The sequence below is a fragment of the Pseudorca crassidens genome, chromosome 1 (assembly GCF_039906515.1).
Source record: "Pseudorca crassidens isolate mPseCra1 chromosome 1, mPseCra1.hap1, whole genome shotgun sequence".
Taxonomy (NCBI): domain Eukaryota; kingdom Metazoa; phylum Chordata; class Mammalia; order Artiodactyla; family Delphinidae; genus Pseudorca; species Pseudorca crassidens.
The window spans coordinates 132,946,012-132,972,224 of record NC_090296.1 but is presented as its reverse complement, the minus strand read 5'-3'; the positions used below and the strand labels follow the sequence as shown (position 1 = coordinate 132,972,224).

General features: G+C 46.0%; 1 protein-coding gene across 3 annotated transcripts in view; it reads right to left on the bottom strand.

Moving 5' to 3' along the window:
• The window catches only part of IGF1R (insulin like growth factor 1 receptor), a 307,863-nt gene that overhangs the window by 230,823 nt on the left and 50,827 nt on the right, over nt 1-26,213 (bottom strand). For all 3 annotated transcript variants that reach the window (XM_067756101.1, XM_067756082.1, XM_067756091.1), the window contains one exon: nt 15,988-16,533. In XM_067756101.1, the coding sequence (XP_067612202.1) occupies nt 15,988-16,533 (546 nt within the window). The remainder of the gene's footprint in view (nt 1-15,987; nt 16,534-26,213) is intronic.

Genomic DNA, 26,213 nt, shown 5'->3' with positions numbered 1-26,213 from the left:
CTAGCTCTGGCTCCTTTTTCCTTTGATGGGAAAGCAGAGGAGGGGGCTTCCCTTGGCCTCAGCGGGGCTGCCTGTAGGAGACCTTTTCCAGCCCAGCAGTTGGGCAGCGGGCATTCCTTTGGGGTGACAGCAGCCGCAGCGGTCTCGGTCTCACCATCGTCCCGCGGCTGCACGCCTGGTGACTAAGTGCACAGGAATTCGCTGGTGCCCAGCCCACCCAGAGGACAGGAGGACAGGCGGGTGGAGGAAGCAGCCCAGGGCCCCTTCCCCAGAGAGAAAACCTGAGCTCTGCCCTCTAGCCGGGGTGCAGCGCAGGAGGGGCAGGACAGTCACTTCTGCAGAGGGTGGGGCCACCTGAGCTCCAGTGACAGCCCTCTGCCCGCCCCCCACCACCACCACACACACACATACACGGGGCTCACAGAGCATCTGGGCTCTGGACTCAGGCCTAACTTTGCTAACGGATCGTAGAGCAGAGTTTCATGGTGCACCTTTATCTCTTTGAGTAAAACTCTGAGTAAATGATGGTTGCCTGAGGGAAGCAGAACTAAACACCGGACAGGCAACAAGTTTGGTTTACCCAATAAATAAAAGAAAACTGAAAAAAAAGAAAAAAAAGGGCTACGTGGCCAACTCATCATTCAGGAGTCTAATTCATGGTGAAATCGGCAATCCAAGATTTGATTTCAAGAAATCATTTCCTGACACTTCATATTACTCCCTGCATGACTGTTACTTCTTTTTTTAAATAAAAGAATAAAAAGTTTCCTGTAAATCACATCCCTTTAGTCCTTTATCACAACCTGCCCTTGACCAGAGCTAAAGCATCCATTCATTTAAAGATATTTTTACAAGATTAAAGAAGGGTTTTAAAAAGAAAAAAAAAGTCTCCCAGTTACAAATCAGCCAAACAAAGGTACCTGATCACTGATCAGCTCAAAGTTTTGCTCCCTATGTGAAAATAATCCATCAATGTAAAAATAAATCCACCCTAAGTGGAGGGGAGGGGAGGGGAGGGGGGAGTAAAGTCTGAGACACAAGTATTTAAAATTCAGAAACAAGTCATTTCATAATTAAGCATCTGTAATTTGACTATGCTTATGTTACTCTTTCATTTTCATCTTTCCTTTATCTTTAGAGTCATACATTTTCTGACCATGTAAAGAAGGTGGGTTGGGGGGAGGGGGAGGAATAAGAGGGAGGAGGTGGGGAGGCCGCGCTAACAGAACCCTCACCACCTTTACTAGGTGGCTGTGCACCGAAGCCCCTTGGCTAGAGCAGGATATCAAGAATCGGTCAACCGTGGGGCCTAGCCTTCTCCAGCGCAAGACAGGCCAGCCGGTCACTGTTGGGTGTATGTTCACTGGACAGCACATGGCGGCTCCCTGGAAAGTGGCATGGTGTGATGGGGAGAATCACAGGCTATGGAATCAAAGAAAAGCAGGTCTGATTCCAGGTTGGCAGCTTAGCTGCATGAAAACTTACACCTATTATGTCATTCTCTGTGCCTCAGTTTCCTCATCCATAAAAAATGGAGGGGATGGGAATGGCTACATACACCCTACAGGCTTCGACAAAGATTGAAGGAGACCACTCGAGAGGCGCCTGGCACGTAGTAATTGCTCCATGAAGGCTGGCTGCGATCATAAACACAGTCCTTTCTAATTGCCACAGGGATCCAGGAGGCGCAGGGGTCAGTTCACCTGTACAGAGATCTCACGCAGAAGAACTCCCCTCTGAGCTGATCCCGCTAGACCCCAGGGTCCACCACGGTTAGATCAACAGGCTCCTTGGAGGGCCAGCTCATTTCGGGATTTGCAGAAGCATGGTGGGGTTCTAATCTGCAAAACCTCCAAATGTAGGGGGATCTGCTAACAGGTTTTGAAGAGCTTTAACCAGAGATTAGCAAAAATGCCCTTTTGTCAATATTGTTAGATGCCTGGGATTTAGATGTGGATTTTTTTCCTATCCCACAGAAAACACTGAATCACGTAAAGATACTGAACAAGGAGACAATGACCCAGACCTAATAAGATGCTGCAGCTATGTTTCTACCATCAGGTGAATACCTTTCTCTTGGCACTGTTCACAATGTTATCGGTATGGCCTAGGGCACTCACCCACCCTCTCATCAGGCCCAGAGCCCTTGAGAGTGGAAAAGGGAGCAGGGCGGATGATGGCAGGGGAAGGAGGGAGTGTGCCCAGCTGGAGACGGTGGACAGGGGAGTGTTCCAGGTTCTAAAACAGCTTGACCCTCAAGAGCCGTGGGGGTGGCCTTGGCTCAATCTTCCAGACCTTTTTCAAGTCGAAGTTTCCCTCTAATTCACCATGACTTTTCAGGGGGATTAAGCACGGCATGTGAAGCTAGTTCCTACAAAGTCACATGGAACACAAAGTTCTAATTGAACTTCTATATATTCCAGGGCCCATGACTTTTCTTTTGCTCTAATGGCACCACACCCTTGAATAACCGAATCCATAGATACCTGGGCAGGGCTGAAGGATCCTGCTGTGAGGACAAGGGGTGAGACCAGGCGTCTCAGCCTCCTGTTGCCTCCTTTCTCCACTGAAGGAAAAGCTCTCTTCTCACTTCCTAAACCAGAACATGTTCTACAAGGGCAAAGCGCTCTGGAGCCATCACAGCCTGTTCGCTCTAACCCAGGCCCCTTCTCAGCTAGAAAGCCCACCCCCAGTCAAGCATACGTTTAGATACAAGGAAAAATGTCAAGGGTGCATCTACTACAGAGGTCTTAGCTTAATGGAAAAATGAAGCTGTGGGTCCAGGAGAGGTTCACCATGACAGCTGTAACTTAGAGTGAAAATGGCCAGACACGTGAGAGCACATGCTGAGGTGCTTGGAGACGGGATTTCTGAACCAAGTCAGGGGTCAGACTAGATGATCTCTAAAGCTTTCTTTCCACTGTGAGATCCACACAGACATACTGCAGCTCCCTGAACCGGCTTTTTCATCCTGCACTAGTAGCCCCTGCTTCAGAACTGCCAGTGCCTAGAAGACAACGCACAACAGTCCTTCACTGACCCATCTGGAGAGACGGTCTCTACCTCCCAGGAAGCTCTCATTTCTGGGGCCCACACCAAAAACTTCCTTACCATGGAAATCCAGAAAGTTGAGCCTCCTTAAAAATTAATCTTGTAAGCGCATAGGTTCTTGGTTCACAGGTGATGCACATGGAATAATCTGGGGTGTGCTGGAGGGTGATGCATAACATGAACAGTTAGTGGTTACCTGCTATAGTTTGCTTTAGTCTATTAGTTCAAAAATTAACTCACTTAGTATAACCTTAAATAACAAAATAAAATCCTAGAAGAAATGGAAATTTGTTTAATTCTTCACATTTTCTCAAAATATTAATCACTGAGTCAATTAACTGTGGACAGGCCTAAACTGTTCCAAAGCTTTTCAAACCTACTAATTAAATGTGCTCTCACTACCACAATAAAAATTCTGGGAAACCTTGGGCTTCTGAGCATACGACACAGGATGAGAGAATCAAATCCATTCAGTTCCAATCTACTGCTCCACTTAATAAACAAAAAATGTTAACAACATGCATTTTTTAAAAATCTAAGTGGTTTCATAATGTAGATATTGTGAGTCTTCCCACGACGCTAAATGAAGGCTTATGACAAGAGTTTAATGAGCTGTTATCCAATATCTTCCAGGCCTGGGGATTTCTGCTTCTTCCCCTCTGGAACAGAAGATGCTCAGAAAGCAGGGAGTGTCATGATCCGTACTAAATGGAACTGCCCTCCTCAAACATCTTCACTTTTATAGTCTGTAATCCAAGTCACTCTATTAGCAGGCAGGAAAATCCCAGCCAGCTTCAAAATTCCCTCATCTTTCTATTACTTCAAGTGACAACCTTTTCCCACTACTTTATCTTTGCATTAAGTACCAGGAGCTGAAAGATGCAATCAATTTCACATTTCTTTCTGCCTATTTACATGACTTATTTGTTTCAGCAGATCCTCATTGCCACAAATCCTTCCTTTGCCCATTCATGTCTGCATACTTAACATAGATTTAATATTTCTCTAGGCCAAAGATCATAGGCTGAGTTTTTCTCTGACTAGAGGACAGAGACAGGAGAGAGGGAGGAGGCTGTCTGCGATCCCTTTGTTGTCACAATTTACAAAGAACAGTTCACAATAAGAAAAGTGATAAAAAGCTTAAATCAGCCCCCCAAACACATCAGATCCAAAGTGGGAAAAAGAGGAGGAACTAAAATGTCCTGAGACTGTTCTGGTTCCAGAGACTGTCAGACACTTTACTGACCTTATGTAATAAAACTTGCTTGGTGGCCCTGGTGGTGGAGCAGGGAATCTAACCCAGACATAGGTCACAAATCCGCACTTCATAAACATCATGACGTGAGTAATGAACCAAAAGTCCACCACCACAGAAACCAACTTGAGTCCTTCAAGGGCAGAAACTGCACCTTCTGGTGGACGTGTTCTGGATTCAACTTAGAATCCTCCCACCCAGCCAAGTGGGACACCAGAATGCTGAGTCCCAGCTCCTGTTCCCACTGCACACTCCAGCCTCGTCCCGCAGGCCTGTCTGACCATCTGGGAAAGGCTGAGCCCTCAGGGAGGGATTCTTTTTTTTTTAATCAGATATAAAGTGGAAACCACCAGCTTCCCATCACCACCCCTGCCTCACCCATCAGTCAGCAAAGGCACCACCTTCTGGGATAAAGCTCAACAAGTCTCTTCTACAAGCTGTCGGCAGGAGTTACACACAAATGATATCTCAGCTGAACAGGCTTGGGGCAGGGCTGCCGGCTGGGACCTCAATCACCACTCAGACTTCTGTTTTTGTGAAATAATACCCTCCACCTTCCATACGGCTTGCAAAGTGCAACCCATTCATGAGTTGAGGGCCGTGTATACAGTGCTAGGCAAACAGTACTGAGCAAGTGGGAACGTTCTGCATGAAAGCCTTCCATTTCACTTGAGGCAAATGCTCTTTCCATGCAAAGCTCCAAATACAGAACTCTCCCCCCTTGGAGCTCTTAGCACTTGCTGCCTCTCCTTCTCTTTAGGCAAAAAATGTGGAGTGCCTCATCACACGGCATACGCTGTGTGTGTGTCTCTCTCTGCAATGCCACGTTTTTATCTTCTCTCTTAACAAAATACTAAGTTTCTATCATCTCATTGCCTGTCATGGGACTTGCACACAACAGGCTGACCGAAGGAAACAATGGGAATTTTGCTTTTCTCTCCTTCTACCCTTTCACTGAGATGCTTCGCCAGCCTATGCTCTATCTGCTACCCCTCGGTGAGCTTGTCAGAGACCACTACTCGCAGCCCACTCTCCAAGGACTGCTCTCGGAGCCTGTCCCTAAGGGTAGGGCCCATCCCAAAAGAGGTCAACTGCTTCACACCACGGCGAGTCTAGAACACCTGTTTCCATTCTCCAGCAGTGTTTCCTGAAGGCCAGGGCCAGTGGCTCCATCCCAGGTCCCCAACACCTTACTCTGCAACAGGGAAAGATGAGGAAACCGAGGAGCAGGGAGGGGAAGGGCTGGCATTGGGCCGCTCAGCTACCCGGCAGCAGAGGAGTCTCGTCAGTGCTTTCTGCAATAAACAATGATGCTTGTGTGTTCACAATTTCCATGCAAATTCCATCTGATCGTGAGGCAGGGCGGCCCCCTACTCCTCCTTGCCTTTTGATTACCCACCACCTGTCTCTCCATCCTAGCTTCAGAGATGAGAAGATGCTGACGAGAGGTCTGCATTTATTTTGATAATGGTGGAAGAGTTTGAGACTGGTGGTTGAAGAGTTGGCATATGAAAGTCCACACTTTACACTTTTAAAACTGCACGATGTACACCAGGCTTGTTTACGAAAAGAGAATCTGCACTGGCTCAGGCTAAACCAGTCACCAAAACCACTCACCTTTTATTTACTAGTGGAAAGGGGGTCTGAACACCATCCCGATCACCATTTCCCTCTCACAACCACTTAATCCCTCCTCACACATCTTCAGTGGCTCCTCTCTAAGCTCTGAGGCTTTCCATGTTAGAACAACAGTGCCCAACAAGACAGAGTTGCAGTTACCCAAAAAAACAGTATAAACCTTCCCATGGGACCAAGTCAAGTTGAGGGTCTTAAGTCCCCTGACCCCACAGCGTTAGCATGAAATTCAGTGAATCTGTGGCTGCAGCCTAACCATTTCCTCTGCCTGGTAACAGGCAGAAGCAACAGTGGGGCCCAGAGAGCTGTTGTATCTAAAATGTAAAATCAAATTAATCCTGCAAAACAAATTCATCTTAAAATGACAGTCTGTTAAGTTGGCTTTGGCTGTTTTATCAATTGCCTCTCAATAAAATACTGCTTTATTTAAGCAGACCCAGAAGTTCACCCCCGCTCCTAGTCGCCCATCTTGGGCATCCAATGACTTTTCCAAGGAATTTTTTCTTAGCAAACAAGAAATATTTGTTGAGCTAAAGAAGCATTCTTCTGAGAAAATGATACATTCTCAGAATTCTATTCATAAGCAACGATGGTGTCAAGATCCTTCGAGCCTTGACTCCCACAGTGAATGTGAAATGATGGCCACAAAGAGGGGGCGGCTGGGGTCAGAGGGGCAGGAAACCCACTGATCTCAGAAGATGATACCATGTCACCTAGACTGTACCACCTGGACGGTGCACCCAGCCCATGAGTGAAGTTACAAAGAGGGAGCATGAAATGCCCCATCCTGCATCTGGGCTGCTCTGTCTTCCCTCATGAGTGGAGGAGAGCACGAGGGACATTTCCTGCAACACTGCTTAAAAACCTGTTCCAAAGCTTCTTTGACACAGTTATGCAAATGCTTCTAAAAGAAGTATCAACGTATTACAAAATAATCCAATCATTTCAAGTCCCCTGAGGAAGGGAACAAAAATACATCCTATAACCTATCTGAGGAACAGTCTAATAAGACCCTAATAACATTGTCGATTTAGCAAAGCATAAGGGGCCATTTGGAGGTCAAGAAATCAGGACAGAAACATCACACTGGGAACCACAGGAATAAAGCTTGCATTTTCTGGACCTAGGAAATCTGACTAGTTTCCATTTGTCTCCATATTACCACTAATACCTTCTGGGGTTAAAATAAATAAATAAATAAATAAATAAATAAATAAATAAATAAATCCTAATTCGAACACTTCGGCTGCCCAGGAAGTGTTTCTAATATCAACCTTCATCTTGCCTTTTTTTGTATTGCAGGCTCTACGCTTCCTAATTTTCTTTTATTTTTTCACCCTTTTTACTACTAAGCCCTACTCCCCGGTCTTGGCAGCTGCTAAAAACCATCCAAGCACTTTGCATCTATCCAGAAACCCAGAACGGCAGCCTCGGTTCATAGATCTGCTGCTAAGGGCAGATGGAGGCGCGTCACAGCTGGGCCCTGCTTCCCAGGGGCCCCGGGCACAGACGGATCAGGGCCCAGGGGCTGCCCAGCCTCAGTCCCTGCACTCAGCGGCCTGCCTGCCTGCACCAGCTCCAGTAACCTCACAGCCTTCACCCGAGTCCCTTCATTAGGATTTGCAAAAACAAATGGGAGGCAGCTACACATGGGTCGGGTCTGTCTGCACCGTCTTAATGCAGAGTCCCCAAACACACTGCCTCTGTTCCCATCCCACGTGGATGCCGTGAAAAATGGCACAAAGAAAGGAAAGAGGACCCGGTGGTTGCTTGTGACCACGGCAGAGAAACAAAAAGCGATTTCTGTCAGATAATGAGCTGAAATAGAAGTTGGGCTTCCGGGAGAGGGCCTGACATTCCTGCACAGCATTTTCCCACCCACCTGATCCCCTTGAACGGAAGGAAGATCTAAGGGAGGACAGAGAGACCCAGTGTTTGTTTCCTGCACTGGGGGTGAGAGGATGGAAATAAAACAAAACAGCCAAAGCAGAAGAGGCTGGGTGGGAGAATAAAGTGGTATGCACGCGCACACGTGCACGCACACACACCAAGTTAGTATTACCCAAAGAAGAGAATAAACAGGCACATGCTTCAGCAGGGAGCAGGCAGTTAGCTACCTTTACCCTGTGAGACCTGCAGTTGTCACAAATAAAAATGTACGTCCTTGTTATCTTTACCCCAAATTGTGCCCACTCTGCTGCTCTCTGCGAAAAACACATTTTAAAAAGATAATATTTAATGTTAGAATCAAACAAGAATCTTGTTGTTGATATTCTTAATTCTTCCCAACACCAAGCCTGCAAGCGGAATAAATTCATATGGTTTGATAACCAAATAAATAGAGTTTACACGTAACTATAGAGGCCCCACTGGCATCCCCATATAGACATATGTACCTCACCGAATGTCCTTTAAAGATATGGCTTATCTGGACAGACACAGCAATTTGAACAATTTGGATTAAACTAGCAAGAACCACTCCTACACTATGCCATGCTATTTATGATAATTGAATTTTTGCAATTTAGAAAAAGCAATAGAGAAAGACCATATAAGACATGGCAGTAAACATACACAGTCAATCCAGTTTAATGCTCAGAATTTTAAATAACCTCAGAATGCAGCTCTTAGGTATTAAGTTCGACTTTTAAAAATAATAGCAGCTGCTACCATTTTCCAAGAACCTACTATGTGCTGTACCCTCTGTCCAGTGCTTTACAAATCCCAAACCTGCTCATTCCTGTTTCAGAGATGGAAGATGGGTCCTGGAAGCCTCACCCCAGCACCTGGGAACACAGAAGGCTAATGTATGGAATCCTCTCAGTTCACAGACTGTTCCTTTTTTTAAAATTTTTACTTATTTATTTATTTTATTTTTGGCTGTGTTGGGTCTTCGTTTCTGTGCAAGGGCTTTCTCTAGTTGCGGCGAGCGGGGGCCACCCTTCATGGCGGTGCGTGGGCCTCTCACTATCGCGGCCTCTCCCGTTGTGGAGCACAAGCTCCAGTCGCGCAGGCTCAGTAGTTGTGGCTCACGGGTCCAGTTGCTCCACAGCATGTGGGATCTTCCCAGACCAGGGCTCGAACCCGTGTCCCCCGCGTTGGCAGGCAGATTCTCAACCACTGTGCCACCAGGGAAGCCTCACAGACTGTTCTTAAACCTTTGCCATATGATGTCATTTGTCCATACTGGAATGTAGGGTTTTTTTTTTTTAAATCCTATTTTGTACAAAATTATATATTCTTGCAAATCTCAATCTTAAATACCATAATGGTCCACAGGGGAAACCCACACCTTCCAGGTGTGAGGCCACCTAAACATGCCTGAAGACCAGTCAAGTAGAAGGTGGCAGGCACGTGATGGTAGCTGCTGCCTCCACAGTGTTGTCAGGGATGCATACGCTGGGAAAACCAGGAGTGAGGTCCTGGCCAGCAACAAGACACCCTGAACACTGCAGAAGAGTGGCCATGCTGACCCTGAAGGAGCACAATCTTCCCTGGACACTCTTCCCTGCCTACACAGGCCCCAGAAGCCCCCATCCCTCCCTGACCTGAGATGGCAGCTGTCTCCCCCGAGCTCTAAGAAGTGCTCAGCCCTCGCCTCCTCCTGCAGGGCAGCTCACACAGCTACGAGGGCTCTGCAGGGAGCTATTCCTCCAGAGACTGAGAAGACAGGCCTGTCAGGAACTAGACAAAACCCCAGCTCTCATGACAACGTCCAGCTCACATGTGTTAGCCAGTGGCAGAACCCAGAATGGTCTAGCTTTTGGATTTCCATAAAGCTAGGGGGTTTATGGGGTTCCTTCTTCCACATAAAAGATCTGTACATGTCTTAAGTCCAGATTCCGAAGTTAGGCACAGTGATAAACAGATGCCTATTCTGTATCCTGTGTGTTGCAGACAGAGATTCCATCTCCTGCCCCCAGCGTTCCTGGAACACCTTGGCTGTCTCTTGCTTCCTCCAAGTCAGGGGGGCACTCCATCCCAGGATGGTGTCAGAGACCCCACCTCATGCTGCCTGAGTCCCGGCATCACACCATGTGCTAGAAGGAGGCGTGTTTCCAAGTCATGGCTCCCAGCTCCACTGCGAGCCAAACCTAAGTCCCAAGCCACCCTATGCACTCAAGTTGAGCAACGCAGTCCAGGACAGGATTAGCCACGGGCCCACACGTTCCACGTCATCCCCACTCTAGCAGAGAATGTCACGCTGGCACACACACAAGGAAAGCAAGATAGAAATATTAACGCAACAAAAGAAAGAGGCTTTTTAGGAGTAGGAAGAAACCAGAATGGTCTTACAAGTAGGCTTAACTGATGAGATGGGAAGGGAGTCCAGAATATTTTCCAAACACCTAGAATTGCAAAAATCACCCTAGGAGACTTATTCTGAAAGCTTTTTCATCTCTAAGATGAGATCCCTATTAAAAAACAAACTTCTGAAGGGAGCGCAGGAGAGTGACACCTTAATTAGGTGACACTTAGCCGAGAATGAAGCCTTTCAATGACAAGGCACGGGAACTAAGAGGCGGGGTCAGCTAAGAGGGTCCACGGGACAGAGGGGCACAAAGTGCCTCTCCATCTTGGTAACAGGGTCGCCAGTCAGGGAGAAGAGAATGCTACCTTTATGCGTGACTATAGAAGGCAGAGAAGTGAGGCCCAGGGGCATGTGACCCCCTTCTAAATAAAGAAACCCCCACACTGGGAGCAGCCAACCAGAGCAGGGGCCTTCTAGGGGGAGAGAGACCAGCTCCGAGCTACACACAGGCCGGAGCCCTCTGGACGGTCTGCCCCTTCCTCTCGGATGCTCAGGCCTCCCTCTGCCCCATGCGGACACGCAGGCCCCTACCCTGGTCCACAGTGGCAAGAGACTACGGTATTTCACAGGGGGAAATCTCCCTCACAAGAAGCTTTAAAAAAGAAAAAGAAGAAAAGAAGAAGAATTAGCCAGAAGTGTTAGGATGAAATAATGCATGGGGTCTCAGGGCAGAGAAACTGTCTCCCCACCTCATCTCAATGCAGCAGGTGATTTACAAAAACTTAAACAAGCCCCCCACTTTTACCTGGCAGGCCTGACATATCAATCTGTAAGCAAATGAGGAAGGGGTGCAATTCCGCCCCACACACCAATACCACCCTTGTGAGGAGTGTCCGATAAACAAAAACAGAAGAACATGTTTGGGGGGAAAACACGTAGAATTATCTTTTTTACACCACCTGCCTTCATTTGAAGTCCCTGACCCCATCAGTGAGACGGCAGTATAATGTGTTCCTTTTGTCAATAAAGGGAGCCATTTCCTGCCTTGTCACTTGAAGGCTCCGCTCTGCTATTTTTCTGGTTTCTCATCTCGAAGGCAGTAGGAAATGCAACAAGCTCCGGGACAGCTGTTCCCAGTCAATGCCTTTTTAATTGCAGTAAGGCTGCACCACCAGCGAAGCCAACTTCCAACACGGCCAGGCTTGCAGGCTTGGTGGATTGCCTGGCAAAGACCAGGCCTGCTCACAGGCAACATAGTGATCCGAGTGGACCACAAGCTGTTCACCCTGACGGGTTACAAAGTACTTGGAGACTAACTTCAGCAGTAATACCTGAAATCAGGTACCAGAAAGCCCCAACGCAAGCAAACACCACACACAGTTAGGCAACACACTGGGTGGGGAAAGAAGCACAGGTGCCCAGAGAAGGTTCACCCCATTCCCTCTGTGGACGTGGCCGACCTCCAGCGAATAAATGAACAGCACCCCAGGCCAAGCTTCAACTTTCAAGATGGTTCCCACCCTTCTCCATCATCTTTGGCTTTGAATCATTCTGACCGGGGCAGGGGAAAGAAGAGCTCCCACCCATGGTTGACCCTCCCAGCCAGTTATGAGCTGGGGACGGTCTGGGTGACTCCCTGGGAGCAACGACCATGAAAATTACACAGGAAACATCCGCATTTCATAATCCTCGAGGCTTTTGGCTCGCTGAGGACTGTTACTCCACACCCTTCTCTGCGCAAGGGGGAAAATGTATTTTCCTGACAATCAATCTTTCACAAAGCAGGTGCGTGCTCACCCCTGGGGGGACAGCCACGCTGACCAAGCGTTGGAAGATATGCCCAGAATTTACTCAGCACCACAGACAGGCTTCTCCTCTTCAGGAAGGGCTCACCGGAGTCCACAAAGCCCTGCAGTCCTCCAGCAGTGGGCGGCCAGCTGGTCAGTGGGGGAGAACACCACCGCGGTCAAGGACCTGAAGGCACAAGGCCAGGTGCACAGCCTGCTTCATGGGGTTTCACAGGCTCCTCTACAGGATTTTAGGGACAGGAGCCTCTTGGTCAGCATGCGTGTGGGGAAGGTCACTGGGCCGAGACAGAGAGGCAAGAAGGCTGGGGAGAGGCCGTGTCACCGAACACGGGGAGAGCAGAGGAAGGCAGACTAGGGAAACATTTCAGATGGAAAGGGCTTGGTGTCTGGTTGGAGAAGGAAGCATCCAGATGGTACCCAAGTGTCCGACATGGGAGCTTGGAGAACAAGAACACTACCCACAGGAGTGGAAACAAGGAAAACCCTGGGCTATAAATGAGGAGCCAGAGAAGACCACCAGATGCTGAAACGCCCATGGGGGTCCAGTCATGACAGCAGACGGGGTCGAGAGCTCACACAGAGGTCAGAGCTGGAGATGGTATTTGGAAGCCAGATGCAGATGGGAGGATGCTGAAGCAGTGGGTGAGATATTCTGGGGGAACAGGACAGTGGAGAGAGGGCCCAGGATGTTACTCTGGAAAACAGCTATTAAAGACTGGACGAGGAGCCAGAAAAGAGACAGCTGCACAGGTAGGAGGAGAATCAGTGACGCTGGCAGGCAGGGATGAAGGAGTCAACGGTGTCGCATCTCAGGGGGCACCAGTTACACTGTCATGGAAGGAAAAAGCCATACTCCATTTTTCTAAGGGTCAATCACTTTCTAGGAATGAGTAACTCAAGCCTGCATAAAACCACCCCTCAAAATTGTAAGACAACAGAGAAATACAGAAGCGGGCAGAGAACCCACAGCGTAGTAATTTCCTTAGCGGGGCTGTAGACGAAGTTGCCTGCCACCGCAGTCAGGATCTACAGAGGGAGTTTAAAGGAGAGCGTCAGGTGAAAACTGCCTATCAGCACTGCATAACTGAGTGTTTCTCCGTTATGTCAAAAATGTCACACATATCCCTGACTGGACATATCTCTCCAGATGCTCCCCCTCCGTCTGTAGCCAGCCCTGGGAAGAAAAATAGAATGGGATTCTTCTATGCTTAAATCTTTTAAATTGGCCATCTTAAGACTAATGTGGACCCCAAGGCAGACATTCTGTTTGGACTCAATGCCCTCCACCTGGCTCCTTGAATCGTTCCTAAGCTCTCTGGCTGGAGAGCTGTGGAGCACCACAGCACTGCAGTGCTCAGCCAGAGAGATGATGCGGGCAAGAACCCAGGGCCTTTGACGGCATGATCTAAAGCAGCATTCTCCAAAAGAATTAGAATGCGAACTACATCTGCAATTTCAAATTTTCTAGAAGCCATATTAAAAAGTAAAAAGAAACAGGTGAAATTATAGGAATATATTTTACTTCATCTCAAGCATCATTTTTAACATGTAATCAATATACAAAATATTAAGGAAATATCTTACTTTCTTTCCCCCATACTACACTTTGAAATCCAGTGTGTATTTTACACTTAAAAATATCTCAATTTGGATAGGCCACAGTTCAAGTACTCGACAAGACGTGGGGCTAGTGGCTACTCCACAGGACAGAGCAGGTCAGAAGGGAATCTATGCAAAGGGAAAGAGTTCTGATTCAACTAGAAAATCTCCAAGAAACCTGCCAACGCTTGAGTTTTCAGGACAAGCTGAAGGGGAGACAATTTCCCTGAATGCTGTTATTAATTTTAAATAAATACTCCATTGTGAAATCACAGAAAAACATCAGGAGGCCTGAGACACTGGCCTGGGAGAAGGCTGCAGGGTGTGGCCTTGGAGGAGAGGGTGTCTGGCCAGCAGGCCCATCAGCATCAGTTGTAGAAGCACCAAGGCCCCATTTCCATCTCCTGGTCCTTTCTCATGGAGCTCTTCCTCTTTCTCTTTCTAATCTTCCAACAGCCCTATGGGGAAGGCAAGGGGCTATCACATTTTGCAGATGAAGAAACTGAGGGCCAAGCCAAGTTTAAGTTACTTGCTCATTTCTAGTCACGGCTACTAGACTTGGGCCCAGAACTCATGCCTCGCCCCTGCTCCAGGCTTCTTCAACAAGCAGCTGGCCAGAAACAGCCCAAAGTCCATAGTGAGACCTAAATATACCGACTGAATCACTGAACAAGTGCCCACCTAACGACTTTTTATGTAACACCTCCCTTTTGTACAGACCTTACGAGTTTTCAAATCAGTTTTGCACACACACGTGATCACCACTAAGGAATAGTATGGGGCTGCCCAATGGAACATTCTAAACATATCCAACTACAGCCCAGAATGGCTGGCTGGCCCACGGTCACCCGGGCCTCTTATACCACATCCAACATCTTTCCACGACACATGACACCTCCTTTGATGATGGCTTTTTCTTTTAAAATAAAAGTTTTAAATGTCAAGACTACTTGAAAATATTTTTTGTTGTTTTCTCAGAACTAGCAGGTAACCTAATGATAGGATACTATTTTAATCAATCACAAATATGACTTCAGCACAGTATTTCCCCCAACCTTAGCCAAAAGGGATTCTCCAAGTGGCCCAATGGTGTTCTCAGCTCTTCAAGGTCCTGGTTTCAGCCAGTGGGATCCCTCCCTTACCGAACCAGTGTTCACCTACCCGCTGATCCAATGACAGAGGGCAGGAAAGCGTGTGCTCTTCAAAGCAAGCATCCTTTCTCTGCTTCCACCCTCGCTGGCAGGGAACTGAAACAATGTTACCTGTGGGCTCTGGCCTTTGGTCTGTTTATTTTACACGCATCACGGTTTAGGCAAGCCTACCAATTTGGGATTTCTTGGCTCTCCGTGACTAGCTACAGTACATGGGCTCCTTGGGTCTCTAACTGGGCCAACCATTAAACAGCTATTTATAGCTACCACACTGCCTTCCAACCAGTGAGGGGAACCCTCCTGGCCAACAGACCTAAACATTGCTGAAAGCAAGAAGACAAAGGCCCAGAGTCACATTTCAATACCCAACAACCCGGCGCTCAAGGTATCGATCACAATCAGGCAAGAGTTCAGTTATACTCAAAGGAAAATAAGCACACACAGCAGATGAATAAACGAGAATCTTCCAAATACCACCACCTGACCCCCAAGACCAGTAAACACATTGCAAAGTTCTTTCAATAAGTGATTCACAAGATTTGCACAATTCTTCAAGAAAGAGGTAGAAAAGAAAGGAAGCAGTAGCCTGGGGTGTACAAAGCCTGCAAGGTCGACCTGAACCTGGGACTCCTAGAAACTGGTCCAGGGTTCCCCTGCCCCCACCGCCTTGGGGTGGTGCTCCAAGGATGCTCCATCATAAACCAGGATGCCCAAGCACTGTAACGTCATCATTAAGGACCAAGGACTGGGTGCGGGTCACCACTTTCACAGGATGTGAATTAGCCTTTACCTTTCCTTTATTCCACAATATTCCAGGTGTACTCACGCTAAGGAAGCCCTGCGTTACCAAAAAACATCCTTTCACGCAAAGGATGGAAGAGCTGATACGTATGCAGCCTCTGACTGCCAGGGCTTAGGCACTTTCAAGCACACCAGGTCACCCTTCTCATCAGAAATTCAAAGCAGCAGTTCCTCAAGCCTCTAGCCCAGGAGTGCAGTGAAGGTTTCTAGTGTGTGACTGGAATGGTCTGACAGAAGCCGGGATGGCCTGCAGCCAGGCCACAGTCCTGCACCTACCAGTTCCCAGATGCAAAAGGAAGCCCCTCAAGACCCCACATCCTAATTGCAATACAGCCGTACCCACCCGTCGGAACCACGCATTCAGAAGAGGAGGGAGGGCGGGGGAGGGGGGTAGAGAGAAGCAGGAGGGGAGCCACGGTCATATCCTCATCTTACTTTTCTGACAGCGGTTCGTGGTCCAGCAGCGGTAGTTGTACTCGTTGTTGATGGTCGTCTTCTCACACAGCGGCTTCTCCTCCATCGTCCCCGGGCACAGGTCCCCACACTCCTTTGGGGGTTTATTCCCCACGATGTAGTTATTGGACACGGCATCCAGGATTAGGGACCAGTCCACCGTGGAGAGGTAGCAGAGGTCAGCATTCTTCTCGATCCGGATGGCCCCACGGGTAATGTTTCGCAGGTTGTAGAGCCCAATATCCTTGAGGTTGGTCATCTCGAAGATGACCAGGGCGTAGTTGTAGAAGAGCTTCCAGCCACGGATGACTGTGAGGTTGGGGAAGAGGTCACCGAGGCTCTCGAGGCCGGCCACGCGGAACAGCAGCAGGTACTCAGTGATGACCGTGAGCTTGGGGAAGCGGTAGCTGCGGTAGTCCTCAGCCTTGGAAATGAGCAGGATGTGGAGGTAGCCCTCGATCACCGTGCAGTTCTCCAGCCGCTTCAGCTGCTGGTAGTCGTTGCGGATGTCGATGCCTGGCCCACAGACTGCAGGGAGACAAAAGGGGAGGGCGGGACAGGTCTCAGTTACAAGGAAACCACTTTTTAAAAACTATTTCCCAACCCATAACATGACCAGTTTCCAGGAAACCTATATTATTATTAAAGAAATAAGACCCCATTTAGGAGTGGCTGCAGGTGGGCTATCTGGGGAGCTCAGCAGCCAGCCGTCCTTGGGGAAGTGCCCAGTCTGGGCCAGATGCTGTGCAACACACTCACTGTCACGGGTGGTGCCATCCCCATCCCACCAATGTGCAAACCACAGCTTAAAGCCCAGGGCCGCACAGGAGCACAGGGGAGGGTCAAGGTTGCAACCCAGGCCTGACTGCACAGCTGCCAGGCTGCACATTCCCCACCCCTGCTGCAGAGCGTCAGTGCCCTGCACCTGAACACAGAGCTCAGGAGCCAAGGGACAACGACTCACTCCTGCAGCCAGCCTCAAGGACACCATGCAGTATACACTGGAGAACAGTCACTGTGACCTAGAAGGTAGGGACCCCAAGAAGCACGCTCCCATGTTTCCTACCACCATTTGACATGGGCAGGTGGCCTTGGGCTCTCCCCAACACTGCATGAGTGTAGACAGAAAGGCTAACTTAGCAGCAAGATAAGAATATGTGATTTATATGAATAAAAGAGGTATCCAATTCCAACTTTAATAAAGTGTTTTCTTAATCAAGAAAGTATGCTTCCTGCAGAAAGGTTAGGTAACAGATAGCAAAAAGATAGTAAAAATCATCAGTAATCCCAACATCCAAAGATACCACTACCTATGCCAATTATCCTTTCTTTATAATTTAAGGTAAAGGAAATCGGACAATAATATGTTTTCAAACATACTTCCTTCATTTCATATGAACATTTTACCAAGTCATTGCCTTACTACATCATTATTTTAAGGAGACAGTAATTCTAGGATATGAATATGCACCGTGAGTTCTTTTCTTTTTAAACCAATCCCCTATTGTTGGATATTTAGGTTATCTCCATATTTTCACATCATAAACAACACTGCAGTGGACATTCTCTGCAGATATTCAAAACTGTTTTCTTAGGACAAATCCCTAGAAGTAGAATTGCTGGGCCAAGGCATCTGCAGATTTTAAAGGCTTTTGATAAAACAGCCTCAATACTGGAAACTTTTTTTTTTAATTCTAAACATACACACAAAGAAAAACCCTTGGTTACTATCCTCTCTTAAAACTTAATAATCCCCAAACCTTCCATTACAGCTTCTCAAAGTGACGTTTTTTGATTGATGTAATTTGTTAATTTGTGAAGCACCCAACATGCATGGCACTGCAGGAGATGCAAAGAAACCTCAGAGGAGGCTCGTGGTGGAGGCGGGAGCTGAGACCTGTGATAAACAACTGTCAGGTGAAGCAGGAGGTGGTTGGTGTGTGCACATTGCAGGCCCACTCTAGATGTGAGTGGAACTAAGCAAGGCAGACAGGAGTAGCCTTGGAGTTTCCTGCAGAGAGATGGTCCTTTGTATCACAGCACCAAGGGGCACTGCACACGCACCAGCTCCTGAGGGACAGGCGGGATTTAAAACTGGGTATAACATTCCAGAGGCCAGAGAAAAGGCAGAACAAGATACATTCAAGCGGCGGCCAATCTGATGGCCAGGGGTGCAGAGGAGAGCAGAAGTGAGTCTAGCACAGCTCAAGTCATAAAGGATCACAGGTGGGGACAGGTACATTCATCTCAAGAATGAGGCCCCTCTCAAGACTCTTGGGTGAGAGAGAAGGCTAAGCAAGGTGTTGTGGGTTTTTTTTGGAGAAGTAATCTGGTGATCGAGTGCAAGACAGAATCAAAGCAGAGTAGATGTGGGAAAAGGGAAGAGAGTCCAGTGGGGCTTACAGCCACAGGCAGAAACTGGACAGAGGCAGTGGGAGAGGGGGAAGTGGGGAGCCCCTGGGCTGAGAAGCAGGCAACGTGTGAGAACCTAGAACTGGAAACTTCATTTGGCCTAATTTCCTCCTTTTACTGATGGGAAAATGAAGCCTCTCAGACAGAGAAGAGCACGGGAGAAACAAGCACTCTGAGAACATCCACAGTCAGGCAAGAGGTTGTGCTGGAAGCTCTGGATGCATCAGTGTGCTTCATTTCCTGCGATGCTCTCAACAGTACCTCACATTATGTAATCCCATCACCAGCTGGAAGGTGAGGAATTCGATTTGAGGAGACAAGTACTTCACATAAAGTCACATACACAACACACCAGCCCCTTCACAGCCAAACTTCACATAGTTCTTGGACAGTCCCATCTCTTAGCATCTTCACCAACCGGTTACCTCCAACCCACTCCAACTACCCTTCTGCCCTGGTCATGATACCAAATAGCTTAGCAAAGCCTCCAATGACATTATCAAAACCAAGGACAGGGATTCTGCCGGCAGCCTTCGTTTGGGCTGCAACTCTTCCCACAGTCTCCGGCCTGCTGGCCTACTACATCAGATTTTGGATTCACCAAGCCTCCACAATCACAGTCTTGGTGCTCCAGCCGGCTGTCAGGCCTGAGCCTCTGAGGTGGTAGAGCCGAGTTCACCAGAGACCTCCCAGCCCCATGTAATAAAAAACGGTGAAAGCTCTCTCACAGATCTACATCTTGAAGCGAAGACCCAGTTCCACTCAATGACCAGCAAGCTACAGTGCTGGACACCCTATGCCAAACAACTAGCAAGACAGGAACACAACCCCACACATTAGCAGAGAGGCTGCCTAAAATCATAATAAGTTCAGAGACACCCCAAAACACACCACCGGACGTGGTCCTGCCCACCAGAAAGACAAGATCCAGTCTCATCCACCAGAACACAGGCATCAGTCTCCTCCACCAGGAAGCCTACACAGCCCACTGAACCAACCTTACCCACTGGGAGCAGACACCAAAAATAACGAGAACTATGAACCTGCAGCCTGCAGAAAAGAGACCCCAAACACAGTAAGTTAAGCACAATGAGAAGACAGAAAAACACACAGCAGATGAAGGAGCAAGATAAAAACCGACCAGACCTAACAAATGAAGAGGAAATAAGCAGTCTACCTGAAAAAGAATTCAGAATAACGATAGTAAAGGTGATCCAAAATCTTGGAAATAGAATGGAGAAAATACAAGAAACGTTTAACAAGGATTAGAAGAACTAAAGAGCAAACAATGATGAACAATATAATAAATGAAATTAAAAATTCTCTAGAAGGAATCAATAGCAGAATAACTGATGCAGAAAAACAGATACGTGACCTGGAAGTTAAAATAGTGGAAATAACTACTGCAGAACAGAATAAAGAAAAAAGAATGAAAAGAACTGAGGACAGTCTCAGAGACCTCTAGGACAACATTAAATGCACCAACATTCGAATTATAGGGGTCCCAAAGAAGAAGAGAAAAAGAAAGGGACTGAGAAAACACTTGAAGAGATTATAGTTGAAAACTTCCCTAATATGGGAAAGGAAATAGTCAATCAAGTCCAGGAAGCACAGAGAGTCCCATACAGAATAAATCCAGGAGAAACACGCCAAGACACATATTAATCGAACTATCAAAAATTAAATACAAAGAAAAAATATTAAAAGCAGCAAGGGAAAAGCAACAAATAACATACAAGGGAATCCCAATAAGGTTAACAGCTGAACTTTCAGCAGAAACTCTGCAAGCCAGAAGGCAGTGGCAGGACATATTTAAAGTGATGAAAGGGTAAAACCTACAACCAACATTACTCTACCCAGCAAGGATCTCATTCAGATTCGACAGAGAAATTAAAACCTTTACAGAGAAGCAAAAGCTACGAGAATTCAGCACCACCAAACCAGCTTTACAGAACATCCTAAAGGAAGTTCTCTAGGCAGGAAACACAGGAGAAGGAAAAGACCTACAATAACAAATCCAAAACAATTAAGAATATGGTAACAGGAACATACATATCGATACCTACCTTAAATGTAAATGGATTAAATGCTCCAACCAAAAGACAAAGACTGGCTGAATGGATACAAAAACAAGACCTGTATATATGCTGTCTACAAGACACCCACTTCAGACCTAGGGACACATACAAACTGAAAGTGAGGGGATGGAAAAAGATATTCCGTGCAAATGGAAATCAAAAGAAAGCTGGAGTAGCAATTCTCATATCAGACAAAATAGACTTTAAAATAAAGACTATTAGAAGAGACAAAGAAGGACACTACATAATGATCAAGAGATCAATCCAAGAAGAAGATATAACAATTGTAAATATTTATGCACCCAACATAGGAGCACCTTAATACTTAAGGCAAATGCTAACAGCCATAAAAGGGGAAATTGACAGTAACACAATCATAGTAGGGGACTTTAACACCCCACTTTCACCAATGGACAGATCATCCAAAATGAAAATAAATAAGGAAACACAAGCTTTAAATGGTACATTAAACAAGATGGATTTAACTGACATTTATAGGACATTCCATCCAAAAACAACAGAATACACTGTCTTCTCAAGTGCTCATGGAACATTCTCCAGAATAGATCATATCTTGGGTCACAAATCAAGCCTTGGTAAATTTAAGAAAATTGAAATCGTATGAAGTATCTTTTCTGACCACAACGCTATGAGACTACATATCAGTAACAGGAAAAAATCTGTAAAAAATACAAACACATGGAGGCTAAACAATACACTACTAAATAACCAAGACATCACTGAAGAAATCAAAGAGGAAATCAAAAAATACCTCGACAAATGACAATGAAAACACAATGACTCAAAACCTATGGGATGCAGCAAAAGTAGTTCTAAGAGGGAAGTTTATAGCAATACAATCCTACCTCAAGAAACAAGAAACATCTCAAATAAACAACCTAACCTTACACCTAAAGCAATTAGAGAAAGAAGAACAAAAAAACCCCAGAGTTAGCAGAAGGAAAGAAATCATAAAGATCAGATCAGAAACAAATGAAAAAGAAATGAAGGAAAGAGTAGCTAAGATCAACAAAACTAAAAGCTGGTTCTTTGAGAAGATAAACAAAATTGATAAACCACTAGCCAGACTCATCAGAAAAAAAGGGAGAAGACTCACATCAATAGAATTAGAAATGAAAAAGGAGAAGTAACAACTGATACTGCACAAATACAAAGGATCATGAGAGACTACTACAAGCAACTCTATGCCAATAAAATGGACAACCTGGAAGAAATGGACAAATTCGTACAAAAGCTCAACCTTCCGAGACTGAAGCAGGAAAAAATAGAAAATATACACAGACCAATCACAAGCACTGAAATTGAAACTGTGATTAAAAATCTTCCAACAAACAAAACCCAGGACCAGATGGCTTCACAGGAGAATTCTATGAAACATTTAGAGGAGAGCTAACCACCTATCCTTCTCAAACTCTTCCAAAATATAGCAGAGGGAGGAACACTCCAAACTCATTCTATGAGGCCACCATCACCCGATACCAAAACCAGACAAAGATGTCACAAAAAAAGAAAACTACAGGCCAATATCACTGATGAGCACAGATGCAAAAACCCTAAACAAAATACTAGCAAACAGAAACCAGCAGCACATTAAAAGGATCATACACCACGATCAAGTGGGGTTAATCCCAGGAATGCAAGGATTCTTCAATATATGCAAATCAATCAATGTGATAAACCATATTAACAAATTGAAGGAGAAAAACTATATGATCATCTCAAGAGATGCGGAAAAAGCTTTCGACAAAATTCAACACCCATTTATGATAAAAACTCTGCAGAAAAGTAGGCATAGAGGGAAACTACCTCAACATAATAAAGGCCATACATGACAAACCCACAGCCAACATGGTTCTCAATGATGAAAAACTGAAACCATTTCCTTTAAGATCAGGAACAAGACAAAGTTGCCCACTCTCACCACCATTATTCAACACAGTTTTGGAAGTTTTAGCTACAGCAAACAGAGAAGAAAAAGAAATAAAAGGAAACCAAATGGAAAAGAAGAAGTAAAACTCACTGTTCGCAGATGACATGATACTATACATACAGAATCCCAAAGATGCTACCAGAAAACTATTAGAGCTAATCAATGAATTTGGTAAAGTAGCAGGATATAAAATTAATGCACAGAAATCTCTTGCATTCCTATACACTAATGATGAAAAATCTGAAAGAGAAATTAAGGAAACACTCCCATTTACCATTGCAACAAAAAGAATAAAATACCTAGGATTAACCTACCTAAGGAGAGAAAAGACCTGTATGCAGAAAATTATGACACTGATGAAAGAAATTAAAGATGATACAAACAGATGGAGAGATATACCATGTTCTTGGATTGGAAGAATCAACATTGTGAAAATGACTATACTAACCAAAGCAATCTATAGATTCAATGCAATCCCTATCAAACTACCAATGGCATTTTTCACAGAACTAGAACAAAAAATTGCACAATTTGTATGGAAACACAAAAGACCCCAATAACCAAAGCAATCTTGAGAACGAAAAACGGAGCTGGATGAATCAGGCTCCCTGACTTCAGACTATAATACAAAGCTACAGTAATCAAGACAGTATGGTACTGGCACAAAAAAAGAAACAGAGATCAATGGAACAGGATAGAAAGCCCAGAGATAAACCTATGCACATATGGTCACCTTATATTTGATAAAGGAGGCAAGAGTATACAATGGAGAAAAGACAGCCTCTTCAATAAGTGGTGTTGGGAAAACTGGACAGCTACATGTAAAAGAATGAAATTAGAACACTTCCTAACACCATACACAAAAATAAACTCAAAATGGATTAAAGACCTAAATGTAAGGCCAGACACTATAAAACTCTTAGAGGAAAACATAGGCAGAACACTCTATGACACACATCACAGCAAGATCCTTTTTAACCCACCTCCTAGAAAAATGGAAATAAAAACAAAAATAAACAAATGGGACTTAATGAAACTTCAAAGCTTTTGCACAGCAAAGGAAACCATAAACAAGACGAAAAGACAATCTTTAGAATGGGAGAAAATATTTGCAAACGAAGCAACTGACAAAGGATTAATCTCCAAAATATATAGGCAGCTCATGCAGCACAATACCAAAAAAACAAACAACCCAATCCAAAAATGGGCAGAAGATCTAGACATTTCTCCAAAGAAGGTATACAGACTGCCAACAAACACATGAAAGGATGCTCAATATCACTAATCATTAGAGAAATGCAAATCAAATCTACAATGAGGTATCACCTCACACCGGTCAGAATGGCCATCATCAAAAAGTCTACAAACAGGGCTTCCCTGGCACAGTGGTTGAGAGTCCGCCTGCCGATGCAGGGGACATGGGTTCGTGCCCCGGTCCGGGAAGATCCCACATGCCACGGAGCGGCTAGGCCCGTGAGCCACGGCCGCTGAGCCTGCGCGTCCAGAGCCTGTGCTCCGCAGCAGGAGAGGCCACAACAGTGAAAGGCCCGCGTTCTGCAAAAAAAAAAAAAAAAAAGTCTACAAACAATAAATGCTGAAAGGGTGCGGAGAAAAGGGAACCCTCTTGCACTGTTGGTGGGAATATAAATTGATACCGTCACTATGGAGAACAGTATGGAGGTTCCTTTAAAAACTAAAAATAGAACTACCATACGACCCAGCGATCCCACTACTGGGCATATACCCTGAGAAAACCATAATTCAAAAAGAATCATGTATCACAATGTTCATTGCAGCTCTATTTACAATAGCCAGGACATGGAAGCAACCTAAGGGTCCATCAACAGATGAATGGATAAAGAAGATGGGGCACATATATACAGTGGAATATTACTCAGCCATAAAAAGAAACGAAACTGAATTATTTGTAGTCAAGTGGATGGACCTAGAGACTGTCATACAGAGTGAAGTAGTCAGAAAAACAAATACCGTATGCTAACACATATATATGGAATCTAAAAAAAAAAAAAAATGGTTCTTAAGAACCTATGGGCAGGACAGGAATAAAGAGGCAGGTGTAGAGGATGGACTTGAGGACACGGGAGGGGGAAGGGTAAGATGGGACGAAGGTAGATAGTGGCATGGACATATGTACACTACCAAATGTAAAACAGATAGCTAGTAGGAAGCAGCCGCATAGCACAGGGAGATCTGCTCGGTGCTTTGTGTCCATCTAGAGGGGTGGGATAGCGAGGGTGGAAGGAAGACGCAAGAGGGAGGAGATATGGGGATTTATGTTTATGTATAGCTGATTCACTTTGTGGTACAGCAGAAACTAGCACACCATTGTAAAGCAATTATACTCCGATAATAATGTTAAAAAAAAAAAAAAAAGAAAAACAAGGACAGTTCCAGTCCTCATCTTACTTGACCTCTTCAGAGTCTTCTGGCCTCGCCTCCTTCTCTAGGCCCCTCTGATCCCACATACCCACTGTCCACCCTTCCTCTTCAACCTGACCTCTAAAATGTCAGCCTCTGTCATTTCACGTGGGCAACAGGCTTCGTGTGCCGCCTCTACACTGGTTCATTCTCAGTGGCGTGTCATGGTCCCGGAGCTCTGAGCTCTGCAGTTGAAAATCCACCTGCCTACTCCATGGCTCCACTTAGGAATCTAATAACTCATGTCCCCCACCCCCACCTCAGTCCGCCTCCCAAGCTTCCATATTTGGTCACTGACACTCCCATTCCCTGAACTGCTCATATCAAAAACCAAGGAGTCATTCCTGATTCTCCTCTCCCCCCCATACCACATGGTATCCAGTGCAGCCACACATCCTCTTGGGCCTCATGCTTATTGAAATGTCAAACAGAGAAAGGCAAACACTATGTTCTCACTTATATGTGGAATCTAAAAAAGCCAAACCCATAGAAATAGACTAGAATGGTGGTTGCCAGGGGCCAGGGGAGATGTTGGTCCAAGGGTATAAACTCCCCAATAGGACTGGAGGAGCGAATACACAGCTTGGTGACCATAATGAACAATACTGAATTATATACTTGAAAGCTGTTAAGAGAGTAGATCTTAAGCGTTAAAACCACAGATGTGCAGAAATCGTATTTTTGTGAGGGGATGGAGGTGTTAACTGACCTTATGTTGGTGATCATTTTGCCATGTAACTAATCACCACACCATACACCTTAAACTTATGTTTATGTCATATTTTAATGTCAATATCATCTCAGTAAAGCTGAGAAAAACGGTCCTCCTGGCTCCAGCTCCCAAGCCTGTGGGAATCTCAGATGTTCTTCCCACCACAGCTCTTTGACCATGCCATCCACTCCCCCCCCCAGGGCGTGTCCACCCTCCTCAGGACCAAGCCCTGGCCTTTCTTCTCACGCTGACCACTCCCACTGCGACATCAGCTCCAGGGGGACAGGAAGTGATTTTCTATTTAGCTCACAATTCTATCTCCGGCGCCTGAAACAGCAGCTGTGCACAGTCCACACATCATTAACACACACGCACAGCAAGTGCCTTTCTCCACAACCACCTGTCTCCGTCCACCGCTCTCACTCTGACCTGAGCCACCGTCATCTCCAGCCTGGACAACAGCGACAGCCCGCTATCCAGCCCGCACCACCCAGGCCTCCTTCTACCTCTTCTCTAGTATGTTCTCACTCAGTGCACTTAGGCCCCCAAGCGCCTTCCTTCATGCCCTGCTGTCTGGGGTCCACCTCCTGTCACATGTCTGCCTCATTCCCATCAT